This window comes from Equus przewalskii, chromosome 10 (genome assembly GCF_037783145.1).
Source record: "Equus przewalskii isolate Varuska chromosome 10, EquPr2, whole genome shotgun sequence".
Lineage (NCBI taxonomy): Eukaryota > Metazoa > Chordata > Mammalia > Perissodactyla > Equidae > Equus > Equus przewalskii.
The window spans coordinates 691,524-704,454 of record NC_091840.1 but is presented as its reverse complement, the minus strand read 5'-3'; the positions used below and the strand labels follow the sequence as shown (position 1 = coordinate 704,454).

Sequence of the window (12,931 nt, the reverse complement as noted above, 5' to 3'; positions counted from 1 at the left end):
TTCCATTGATTTTAACAAGAAGTCAGCTGTCATTCTTATTGATGTTTCCCTGAATGTAATGTATCTTCTTTTTTTTTTTTGGTCTCCTTTTAGGAATTTTTATCTTTGTTTTTCAGCAATTGGACTATGATTTGTCTCCATGTGTTCTTCTTTGAATTTGTCCTCTTTGGGGTTTGCTAAACCTTTTGGATCTGTGGATTGGTGAATTCTCACCAATTCGTAAAACTCTTATACCTCTTCTCTTTCAATATTTCTTCTCCATTTTCTTTTCCTTTCCTTTTGGGAATCCAGCTTTATGTACGTGAGACTATTCGATCTTGTCTCCAGGTTTCTAATATTCCTTTCTGTTATCCTTTTTCTTATTTTCATTTTTTCTCTCTGTGTTTTGATTCAGGCAACTTCTATTGATGTGACCTTGAGTTGAAAAGTCCTCTCTTCAGCTGTATCCAGTCTGGTGCTCAGCAAATTCAACAAGTTCTTCATTTCAGATACTTTAGTTTTTCCTCTACCCCTGGTGTGTAGCCCTTACTCCTGGGGTGTGGCCTTTCTGGAATCTCAACTAATTGCTTGGGCTGCACCAAGATCTCCTGTCTCTGCTCCAGCATCTCCCAGTCCTGCGAGGCCTCTGCAGTCTCTGTTCTGCTGTCATGTAGCACCTGCAATCAGAAGAGGTTCAAAGAATAGGGTTAGGTTGCTACAATTAAACTTCCTCTAGTTCTGTTTATTTATGTTATACATTTACGAAAAAACAGGGATATCAATTGATTCTGTACCTTGCTTCGTTCTAGTAATTCTCATCAGTGGATATATGAACTAATTGTCAAGTGGGGAAAAAGCCCCAGAGATATTATTTAGAGATAGATATCCAATATAACTGAACATTTTAGTCTTAATCAAAACTTGTATATATTTAAACTGCTTTGATCAATTATGTGTTAACAATAGTCGTAATACTAATTCAATGTTTTTAACATGAATTTCAAATGTTTTTAACATGAGACTTATGTTCACAGGAAATTGCAAGATAAATATATGTATGTATATATGTATGTCTCTCTGTTTCTCTCCAGGGATAAAAAATAAGGGTCATTAATAATTACATTCAAGCATAAACATTTATTGTATTCAGAATAAAATTTGTGGGGGAATTTGAAGGGAAATGAATTTAGGAGAAAAGGATTTAATAAAACTCCTTATTGTTAACCACGAGATTGTTTATAAAACGTATGATAGTGGGTTTCAAATCACAATGGCATTCAGGGTCCATGTGATACATTTAAGAAGTGATGTCATGGCTTTATTTTATTGAGTTAATGATAGGTTACAAACTTGTAAAATTTCAGTTGTACATTATTGATTGTCAGTCGTGTTGCAGGTGCACCACTCCACCCCCTGTGCCCACCCCCCACCCCACCTCTCCCCTGGTAGCCACCAATGTGTTCTCTCTGTCTACATGTTTAAATTCCTCATATGAGTGGAGTCATACAGAGATTGCCCTTCTCTAACTGGCTTATTTCACTTAACATAATTCCCTCAAGGTCCATCCATGTTGTTGCAAATGGGACGATTTTGTTCTTTTTTACGGCTGAGTAGTATTCATTGTATATATACACCACACCTTCTTTATCCAATCATCTTTTGATGGGCACTTAGGTTGCTTCCACATCTTGACTATTGTAAATAATGCTGCAATAAACATTGGGGTGCATAGGACTTTAGGAATTGCTGACTTCAAGCTCTCTGGATAGACACCCAGTAGGGGAATAGCTGGGTCATATGGTAGTTCTATTTTTAATTTTTTGAGGAATCTCCATACTGTTTTCCATAGCGGCTGCACCAGTTTGCATTCCCACCAGCAGTGTACGAGGGTTCCTTTTTCTCCACAACCTCTCCAACATTTGTTACTATTTGTTTTAGTTATTTTTGTCATTCTAATGGGTGTAAGGTAATATCTTGGTGTAGTTTTGATTTGCATTTCCCTGATGATCAGCGATGATGAACATCTTTTCATGTGCCTATTGGCCATCTGTATATCTTGTTTGGAGAAATGTCTGTTCATGTCTCCAGACCATTTTTTGATCGGGTTGTTTGATTTTTTGTTGTTGAGTTGTGTGAATTCTTTATATATTATGGATATTAAGCCTTTGTCAGATATATGACTTGCAAATATTTTTTCCCAGTTAGTGGGTTGTTTTTTGGTTTCAATCCTGTTTTCCTTGCCTTGAAGAAGCTCTTTAGTCTGATGAAGTCCCATTTGTTTATTCTTTCTATTGTTTCCCTTCTCTGAGAAGACATGGTGTCCGAAAAAATCCTTTTAATACTGATGTCAAAGAGTTTACTGCCTACGTTTTCTTCTAGAAGCCTTATGGTTTCAGGTCTCACCTTTAGGTCTTTGATCCATTTTGAGTTTATTTTGGTGAATGGTGAGAAAGCATGGTCAATTTTCATTCTTTTACATGTGGCTTTCCAGTTTTCCCAGCACCATTTGTTGAAAAGACTTTCTTTTCTCCATTGTAGGCCCTCAGCTCCTTTGTCAAAGATAAGCTGTCCATAGATGTGTGGTTTTATTTCTGGGCTTTCAATTTTGTTCCATTGATCTGTGCACCTGGTTTTGTACCAGTACCGTGCTGTTTTGATTACTGTAGCTTTGTAGTATGTTTTGAAGTCAGGGATTGTGATGCCTCCGGCTTTGTTCTTCTTTCTCAGGATTGCTTTAGCAATTCGGGGTCATTTGTTGCTCCATATGAATTTTAGGATTCTTTGTTCTATTTCTGTAAAGAATGTCATTGGGATTCTGATTGGGATGGTGTTGAATCTGTAGACTGCTTTAGGTAGTATGGACATTTTAACTATGTTTATTCTTCCAATCCATGTGTGTGGAATGTCTTTCCATCTCTTTATGTCGTCATCCATTTCTTTCAGAAAAGCCTTGTAATTATCATTGTATAGGTCTTTCACTTCCTTAGTTAAATTCACCCCGAGATATTTTATTCTTTTAGTTGCTATTGTGAATGATATTGTGTTCTTGAGTTCTTTTTTTTTTTTTTCCTTTCTCTCTCCAAGCCCCCCAGTACATAGTTGTATATTCTTCGTTGTGGGTCCTTCTAGTTGAGATATGTGGGACGCTGCCTCAGCGTGGTTTGATGAGCAGTGCCATGTCCATGCCCAAGATTCGAACCAATGAAACACTGCGCCGCCTGCAGCAGAGTGCGCGAACTTAACCACTTGGCCACGGGGCCAGCCCCTTGAGTTCTTTTTCTGTTAGTTCATTATTAGAGTATAGAAATGCTACTGATTTATGTAAATTGATTTTATATCCTGCAACTTTGCTGTAGTTGTTGATTACTTCTAAAAGTTTTCCAATGGATTCTTTGGGGTTTTCTATATGTAAGATCATGTCGTCTGCAAACAGCAAGAGTTTCACTTCTTCCCTCCCTGTTTGGATTCCTTTTATTCCTTTTTCTTGCCTGATTGCTCTGGGTCATGGCTTTATTTTAAATCAGTATTTATAATATTTGGGAAATTACACCCATTGCAACTATTTAAACATGATGGAAAACTTGGCTATTATCTTAGAGGTGGGGGCTTACAAGTTTTCACAAAATTAGTTTATTGGGTACATATGTAAAAAGCTCTGAGGACAGTGGGTCCAGCTACCTTTTCTGTAGCCTGACTCATCACAAGAGACACAAATGGACCTGTTTTCAATTTTGTCCCATATAGCAAATAGGTTGATTTCTTTTTTAAGATTTTATTTTTTTCCTTTTTCTCCCCAAAGCCCCCTGATACATAGTTGTATATTCTTCGTTGTGGGTCCTTCTAGTTGTGGCAAGTGGGACGCTGTCTCAGCGTGGTCTGATGAGCAGTGTCATGTCCGCGCCCAGGATTCGAACCAATGAAACACTGGGCTACCTGCAGCAGAGCGTGCAAACTTAACCACTTGGCCATGAGGCCCGCCCCACGTTGATTTTTTTTTAAAGTTAAATCGGATCATGTTATGCTGCTTGAAATGCCCAGTGGTTTCCCATTTCACTTAACGCGGAGCCCAGCAGGTAGCAAGCCCTGTGCAACACTCCCTAGCTGTTTTTCCTCCCCTCATTCACCGGCTCACGGCTCTGACACACCAAGCATCTCCCTGCCTCAGGGCTGTTGCCCTTGTGTGTTGCCCAGAGGTCACTGTGGCCTCCAGCGCATGTTCTTCAGGTGTCAGGTCAGACGTCTCTTCCTTTGGCCTTCCTGCCCATCTCTTGGTCCCTTCACTCCGCTTTACAGCACGTGCCGCTCTTCGGTACTAATTCACAGGTGTGCTGTGGGTCTTCCCGCCAGATCATAAGCACCACGAGGCAGGGGCCCCTTGGTCGTACTCTCAGCTGTCTTCCTGCACCCGTGTCCAGCATGTACTAGATGTTTGGCACACCTCTCCCAGATGAAAGAACTATCCTTTGTAAAGCCTGGGTCTCGGTGTGTCTCTTCCATCTCTGCCTTCGCTCCTGATGTAAAGAGCAGCGACACTGCCTACCTCGTGAGCATCTTCTGGTGCTGCTTCTCCCCTCAGTCATGACGGGGCTCGCCTGCTTGTTTCTTTCTTTTACACACGCTGATGGGACATGGTGCTTGGTTTGCTCACTGCTGTTTGTCCAGCCCCGGCCTATGCGTGGTGGACATGGATGCTTACTGGGCATTCGGAATGGATGGAAGGCCTGGTGCAACCCTGCCTCTGCTCTGGAGCCTTTTCCGACTGTCCCAGTGCTCAGTGACTGCTTCCCTTCTCAGAACTACGTGGTCCTTACTATTTCTACTTGCACACAGCCTGGCATTGCCCATCTTTTTTCAAGGTGCCTGTGTCTACATAGTAGGGACATAATGGAGAGAGATCAGTGCGATGCTACAAGCTCATCCTCTTTACATCTGCAGGCCTGAGTTCCGTGCACAGGGTGGACACTCAGTATTGATGAAAACATGTGAAAAGGAAGTGAGCCTTCCCAGGAGCCCTGTATAAATTTGGTAAGAGCTCACAGCACGTACTCCACACGCCAACCACCTCGTCACAAGGAAGCTCCCGAAAGCCAGGTAGAGTGGTGGATGTCCTGGATTGTGTGCGCTCAGCACAAGGCGAGGGCACAGAGCACCGGGACGGCACATCCCACAGTCACTCTGTCAACAGTGACTTGAAACACTGGTTGTACTTGATCACAAGCTCCTTCTTTTGATCGACTGTGTTTTGTTTTTAAATGAGAGGTTTCCCTACTTAGCATTTCCATACCTGTCCCAACACCACCTCAAAATCTCTCCAATATATAAATGAATATTTAATGAGACGATTTTGTGTCTGTCTAGGACACGCCGGCATACCCACGATTCAAAGCAGTTTAAACAGCAGGAACTTGCACTGTCAATGCAAACACATCTAGGGGAAATAAAACATGGAAACGCACGTTCAGAGGGACACACGAGTTTCCACTTCTTTAGAGTGAGTCTCCACACAGGGGCGGCCCACGTGGCTCCCGCCCGGGCCCTCCGCCGCGGCCGCCCCGCGCTCCACTCCGCCGGCGCCCGAGCCGCACGGGCGGCTCCCTCGGCGCTTCCCTAGGGTCGGCGGGCCGCGCCGGGACCCCGCCGCCTTCCCTCCTCCCGCGGCCCGCATCCCTCTCCTTCCCGCTCCCGCCCGCTCCCCGCCTCCCGGCCGCGGCCCACCACGCGCGTGCGCATCCCGGGAGGCCGCGCGCTCTCGCGATGGTCAGGCTCCGGGGCCGCCGACACCCTGGCTCGGGGTCTCCCAATGGCTTAGCTGAGCTGCAGCGCGCACAGCGTGTCGGCTGTGTGCGTGCGGGCCCGGAGACACTGACTACGCCTGGCGGGGGCAGGTCCAGCTCCGCGCGAGGCTGTGCGGGGTCCGCGGGCTCGCCCTGCCCGCCGGCCCAGCCGCCCCGCGGGGACCGAGGGCGCAGCACCCCCCACCCGCCACGGCCGCTCGGCGGCTCCGCGGCCGGCCGCGCTCCGCCCCGGGTTTTCCTGGCCGCCGGGAGCCGCGCCTGCGTCGGGCGCCGCGGCCGGACGTGCGGCGCTGGGCCGGCGCGCCTCGCCATTGGCCGCCGCCGGTAGCCCCACTGCCGTGCGCCGCCCCCATTGGCGGGCGCCGCCGTCCGTCAGCGGCCCGGCGCCGGCTCGCGCCGCGCCGCGCGTGTCCCGCCCCTCGCCGCCGCTCGTCGCTCGCCGGCCGGCGGCCTCGCTCGGCCCTCAGCTCCGTGGCGGCGGCGGCGGCGGCGGCGGAAGGCGGCCGGGCCTCGCAGGCCCATGGCGGCGGCCGCGGCGCTCCCGGGCGCGGGCGGGCCTCCCGCGGGCGGCGGGGCCGGGGGCGGCGGGGGCGCGGGCGGCGGGTCCCCGGCGGGCGGCTGGGCCGTGGCCCGCCTCGAGGGCCGCGAGTTCGAGTACCTGATGAAGAAGCGCTCGGTGACCATCGGGCGTAACTCGTCGCAGGGCTCGGTGGACGTGAGCATGGGCCACTCGAGCTTCATCTCGCGGCGCCACCTCGAGATCTTCACGCCCCCGGGCGGCGGCCATGGCGGGGCGGCCCCCGAGCCCTCGGCGCAGCCCGGGCCCGACGCCGGCGGCGACTTCTACCTGCGCTGCCTCGGCAAGAACGGCGTGTTCGTGGACGGCGTGTTCCAGAGGCGCGGGGCGCCGCCGCTGCAGCTGCCGCGCGTGTGAGTGGGGCCGGCCGGGCGCGCGGGCGGGCGGGGGCTGCGGCCTGGCCGGGGACCCGGAACCCCGACCCGCCCCGGGACCAGGACCACGACCCCTCACCCGAACGCAGGCCCAGACCCTGGCCCGCCACCCCGACCTACCCAGACCCAGGACCCAGACCGGCGCCGACCCACGGCCCGGAGGACCGAGGCCGGGGCCCGGTGCCGGGAGTCAGACGCAGTTGGTGACCACCCCCCCGGTCGACTGCCGGGCCCCAGACCCGCCGCCCACGAACCACCGGGACCCCACCGTGATCTCTGACCCCCAGCCAGAACCCATCCCCCGGCCCGTGACTCCCAGCCTCGGTCCTGCCCGCAAGTAGGACTCAGATCGGGACCCAAACTCGGGACCCCAGCCGGACCTTGAACCGTGGCCTTGTCCATCCTTCCCACAACCAGCATCTAGGCCACGACCCCTGGCCTCATCCCTCTGACCGGACCCCGACCCATCATCCTGGCCAGATCCCAGCCCACTAACCCCAGTCTCCAGCCCTCACGTCCCTGACCCACGCCAGGATTCCTGCCCGCGACCCCCTACCCTCACCTTCCCAAAGCTGGAGGCTCGGGCGGCCGTGCACGTGGCCAGGTTTTCTGGAGTCGTCTGTGCGCTCTGGGAGTTTGCATGTATTTTTCCTAAGCGGCGTGTTGGTGGTACAGAACAGGCGCTGAAGTCTAGCCCTTGGAGCTATCCGAGACTAAAATCTGTATCTTCTTGACTGGTGATGGAGTGTCTCTTATTTCCTTTTTGTTCTATACGTTTTCAATAATGAGTTATTTCAAGAGTGCATTTTTTAAGCTACAAGGACTTCTTTTCCCCCGTTGTATTTTTGGTAACGTAAAAGTTGAAAACTCTTCAAGCATGATGAATTTTTAAATCTGTGCTCTGAGCCTTAAAATTTTGGGAAAACTGGATACTTATAACTTTTTTTTAGAAGTCAGTTGATTATTTAGAAGTTATTGTAAGGTCATATAGAGTGTTAATTGAGTCTCGTGGGGAACTGTCAAGTCTGTTACAAAACGATTCAGCTTAGTTCTATGGTTTTATGGCGTTATCGTTTACTCGGCTTGAAAAACACACTTGCTCTCTAGGAAATGCTAATTATTCCTCGGGGCTCCTTTCTAGATCATTGCAAGTAGAGCCGTTGTCCACAAAATGGGGTTTTTAACTGCTTTCCGTAGTTGGAGATGCTAAGAGCTGTTGCGTTTCTTAATCCTTGATCGTTGTCCCCGTGTGCTGTACTGTTGCGTAGACGGCTGCAAAGCTGCACCAGCTAGTTCCTTCAGCCTTGATGGGAGCATTGCAAAGAATGTTGTTTTCAAGCCGAAACGCTGTTGATGTGTGTTTATGGTGTAGACTACATAAAATTGATGGTAGGGCCCTGACAGTTGCTTTTTAATCTGGTGGTTTGTTGTTTACAAATAACTTTTAATGTCCACAACAAAAGATGTTATATCTTTACTCAGGATTTTGAAGTTTAAAGAAAATTTTCTTATTACCATTCAGCCAAAACCATTTGTGTTGAGGTGTTAAACATGGAAATAAGTTGACCTTTCGGGAGGGAGCAATATTCAGACTTTTTGAGGGGTAGAGTGAGCCTTGTGGAAGAGATGAGTAAGAAAGACAGTGGGGTGGAGGCTGGGCCTCTGACCTTCACCTCTAGCTTGTGCACGGGAAGAGTCCCTGGGCCCGCAAGGCTGCCACGAGCCCCCGACTTCTCATGGGCCTGGGAGCTTCTGCCTGAACTGGCAGAGGGGCGTGGTTTTTTCCACAGAAGGGCTTTTGGCGTTTTTACAGTGTGAAGTAAGTGGGTAACTAGTAGGACTTTGCAGCACCGCCTTCTTGCAGGGCATCATTACACAAATATTTGGTGTAGGGTGGTAATAGATACAGGTTAACAGAATAAACTCTGTAGAGCTAAAGGTAGATAAATTGTTTTAGAAATCTTTTTCTTGAAATTAAACTCAGTGTTATGTTACAAGTTCTTTTAAGTTAAAAAAACAAGTTGTATACCTTTGAAAGTGCATGTAATTTAGAGCACTTATGCGGAGGTTGAAATATTGCTTATTTCAGATTTGCCTACTGAATTGAAAATCACTGTAGAGTTAAAAAAATGTGACGATCCATGGTTGGTCTCTTATTTGAATGACAGTGGTTTTATTCTAATTCCAACTGTAAAGTGAGTTTACATTTTGTAGTTAGTATTAAAAGTTTACAAAAAGAGAATTTGGAAGAGTACATAAGTAATTTAGGCTTAAGGTGTAGTTCATCATTTTGTTAATACTAAATAATGTATTAATTTGGGGGAATAGGGAAAGATGAGGACTGTAATGCTGTACGTTGGCTGTCGTGAGTATTGTAAGTGGTTTGGGTAAGATCTGAATACAAGTGCCTTTTCCACAGTGGTTGGTGAGCCCCATGCCCAGTGTGGACTGGTGTGTAGAGGGGTGCTGTGTATGCACAAGAGTATCAGGGTGTGTGGTTTTCCAGAAGACAAGTGATTTCCACAAATCGTTGATTTTTGGCCAAATATGCAGGGCTTTGTGTACAGAAATGCAATTTTTTCCTCTCTGGGAGTGTCTGACTTGTTGGAAGCACAGGTGTTATTGGGACTAGGGTGGGGCTTCTGTGGGGTAGGCTCGGTGGGAGAGCCCTGGGCCACCTGGATGGGGCTCCTGGAAGTGGGCAGGTGGAGGTAGCTTTGTGGGTGTGGTTGAGCCGGCAACCCGGCCCTGTAGAAGCTGAAATTCAGGCTGGAAGGGACCTTGGGGTGGGTTGTGGAGCATGAGGTTTGGACCTGGTAGGGGAGCATTTCCACAGTGGTCAGCAATAGAGTGAAGAATGTCCAGTTGGAGGACAGGGTCCTCATGAGGACCTGGTCTGGGGCCTGAGTGAGCAGTAAAGTGTTTTAGGAAGATCTTGGTGCCGTGGTAGCAAACTAGGTATAATTTATAAGTAAAAATAAACAACTCTTTAACAGCTGTTTATACTTGGAAACGTGGAGTGAATCTGACAAGATTTGATCAGTAAGATCCTGGAATACTAATACACCAACATAAATAGAAGAAGTTGAATGTACTATTGCCCAAAACTAGTTAACATGCAGAACTGCAATTGTGTTTATTTAGAAAAGTAATCTTGTTCCTGTGCTAAATTAACTGCCTATCACTTAGTGATACAGCAACATCACCTTTTTTTGTGTGGGATATTTTCACTTGCAGATTAAGTTCAGTAATGTCACATTTGAAGACTGTTTCGTTAAATCAGACACAGCATCCTCTGAGGTGAGAGCTGGAGAGGGGCAAGCAGACAGTGGCTTCAGGAGCTTTCCATGTGGAGACTCCAAGAAAAGAACTGAAGGAACTTGCAGTGACTTGGTTCTGCTCAGAAATGGAGACGGGCCAGAACTGAGGTTCTCAAAGAATAGCAGTAACATAAAGAGAGGAATGAGGAGAGTGCCAAAAGAGGAGAAGGCCACCTGCAGTGTCACATTCATGGGGATGGAGGGCAGTGAACAGGACCATTGGGAGGATGAGGAAGGAGGCCGGGTGTGGGGCTGGAGAGCAGGGAGGGAGTGGGGGTATAAGAAGTGTTTGTGTGGGGGCCGGCCTGGGGGCACAGTGCTTAGGTTCACACGGTCTACTTTGGCGGCCGGGGGTTTGCCAGTTCAGATCCCGGGTGCGGGCATGGCACCACTTGGCAAGCCATGCTGTGGTAGGCGTCCCACATATGAGGTAGAGGAAGATGGGCATGGATGTTGGCTCAGGGCCAGTCTTCCTCAGCAGAAAGAGGAGGATTGGCAACAGTTAGCTCAGGGCTAATCTTCCTCCAAAAAAAAAAAGTGTTTGTGGGGTGGAGGGTGGGTATTATAAGGCGGGCGGAGGTGAGAGCAGGATTAGGAGGAATGGAAATGCTGTTTATCACCAGGGTGAGATGGCTGAAGAAACCACTGAGAGATGTGTCCGAGGCCCAGTGCCCAAAGAGCAGCTCCGGATGAGATGTGAAGGAGGATAGAGCTGCCAGTAGGAGAAGATAAAACAGAGATGTCTTGTTTGAAGACCTGAGCAGAGCCACTAGTGAGGTCTGGCGTGTTTTCTAGTCCCAGGGCCACAGAGTTGTGCTGAAACGCCTTCTGAGCCTCTGAGCACTTGTCAGCAGAGCTAAGAACCAGGGTCTAGGGTGGCTGGATTCCAGGACCCAGGAGTGGGGGACGTGTAATGGCAGATCCATAGCAGAGGGGTGGAAGCGCTTTGCACTTCGAAAAGTGCTCAGCCTACAAATTAATAACTTTTAATGTCCGCTATGTGTTTTTCTTTAAAAACTACAATGTGCATTCCTTTGGTAAATTGAGATACATTTTTATCACTGATTTGTAGACATTGAGAACACAGTGCAGCTGTTTTACCGTAATGGTTACTTTATTAAGTTAAAAATAACCCAACAACCAGCTTACTTCTGCTTCACCTAGTGTGTAGTAGTTCTTGCAGTGGTAAAACTCAAGTCGTTCACTTTAATCTTTAGTTAGCGAGTAGTTTAAGATGGTTTAGATTTAAAATAGTTGGAATTTTAACACATTTTGAGAAACAAGCCTACGTGATGGGAGCTGTCACCTGCAGCAGTCATTTGTGTGCCAACCAACTGTATCAGGAGATGGCGAGGATGAGCTCTGGGAGCTGGACAGACTGGGGCCAGATTCCAGCTCTGCCACTTAACCGGTCTGAGTTTTAGTTCCCTCACTTGTAACACCAGGATGATAGCTGTCTGACATTATGTGACACAGCACCATGCCTGTGACCCTGCCGGACATCAGGGGCCTCATGTGTTCTGTCCATCGCAGTGGCCTGGTATAGAGGGGCCTATGAGGATCTAATGTGACAGAAAGTGTGACAAGAGGATGGAAATGTCGCAAGGGCCAGCACTCTTCACCTTGCTCATAGGTCCACACACGCAGTAAGTTGATCAAGAGTCACGTTTGAAGTTCCTTTAGCCCTGAGAAGTTGCCCCCTCCCCTCAAGGACCTGAGGATAAAGACAGACCATGGGACAGGTCTGTGTTGTTCAGCAGGAGGGGCTGGGAGAGGTCCATCTGCGACTGCCCTCCCCCCTGAAGCCTCCATTCTGCTTCTGCTTCTGCTTCGTTCTGACATGTCAGCTTCACCACAAACCTTCCTTGTTTTAGGGGAAAAAGAAAAGTGCCTCTGCCTTGGGTACAAAGTCAGGAAAGGGAACTAGTTAAAAGTCATGTCCTTTTGTGGTCTGATTTGAAGGATACTTGTTCATTAATGCCATCAGCAAGGCTATTGTTTCGGAAATTAATGATGGCTTCTCTGTCTAATCGAAGAACTTTGCAGTTCACAATATACAGGCCTGCTTCAGAGATATTGTGGGTTCAGTTCCAGACCACTGCAATAAAATGAATGTCACAATAAAGCGAGTCACATGAATTTTTTGGTTTCCCAGTGCATATAAAAGTTATGTTTATATAGTAGTCTATTAAGTGTGCAATAACATTATGTCTAAAAAACAATGTACATACCTTAATTTAAAAATACTTATTGCTAAAAAATGCTGACCATCATCTGAGCCTTGAGCAAGTCCTAATCTTTTTACTAGTGAAGGGTCTTGCCTCAGCGTTGATGCCTGCTGACTGGTCAGGGTGGTGGTTGATGAAGAGTGGGATGGCTGTGTCAATTTCCTGAAATTACAGTAATGAAGTTTGCTGCATAGATTGACTCTTCCTTTCGCGAGCGATTTCTCTGTAGGCTATGTTGCTGTTTGATAGCATTTTACCCACAGTAGAACTTCTTTCAAACTTGGAGTCAATCCTTTCAAACCCCATTGCTGCTTTATCAACTAAGTTTATGTCATATTCTAAACCCTTTGTTGTCATCTCAGCAGTCTTCACACTATTTTCACAGGAGTAGATTCCATCTCAAGAAACCACTTTGTTTGCTCATGCATGAGAAGCAGCTCCTCATCTGTTGAAGTCTTGTCGTGAAATTGTAGCCGTTCAGTCACATCTTCAGGCTCCATTTCTAATTCTAGTTCTCTTACTGTTTCCACCACGTCTGCGCTTACTTCCTCCACTGAAGTCTTGAACACCTCAAACTTGTCCATTTTAGGACTGATAGACCTGCTGTCAAGCAGGATTGCCCCAAACCTTCAATTTGTAAAAAATGCAGTATTTGTGA

General features: G+C 47.8%; 1 protein-coding gene and 1 long non-coding RNA gene across 2 annotated transcripts in view; one reads left to right on the top strand and one right to left on the bottom strand.

Annotated features, from left to right (window-relative positions):
- Positions 1–261: 261 nt before the first annotated feature.
- LOC139073985 (uncharacterized) lies at positions 262–5,557 on the bottom strand. Its single transcript, XR_011523238.1, has 2 exons — positions 5,436–5,557; positions 262–656 (listed from the first exon to the last, which is right to left on the bottom strand). It is a non-coding gene; the product is annotated as an uncharacterized lncRNA (long non-coding RNA).
- Positions 5,558–6,203: 646 nt separating this feature from the next.
- The window catches only part of FOXK2 (forkhead box K2), a 78,749-nt gene continuing 72,021 nt past the window's right edge, over positions 6,204–12,931 (top strand). Inside the window, exon 1 of the mRNA XM_070561296.1 lies at positions 6,204–6,704. Within this exon, the coding sequence (XP_070417397.1) occupies positions 6,295–6,704 (410 nt within the window). The 5' untranslated portion in view covers positions 6,204–6,294. The remainder of the gene's footprint in view (positions 6,705–12,931) is intronic.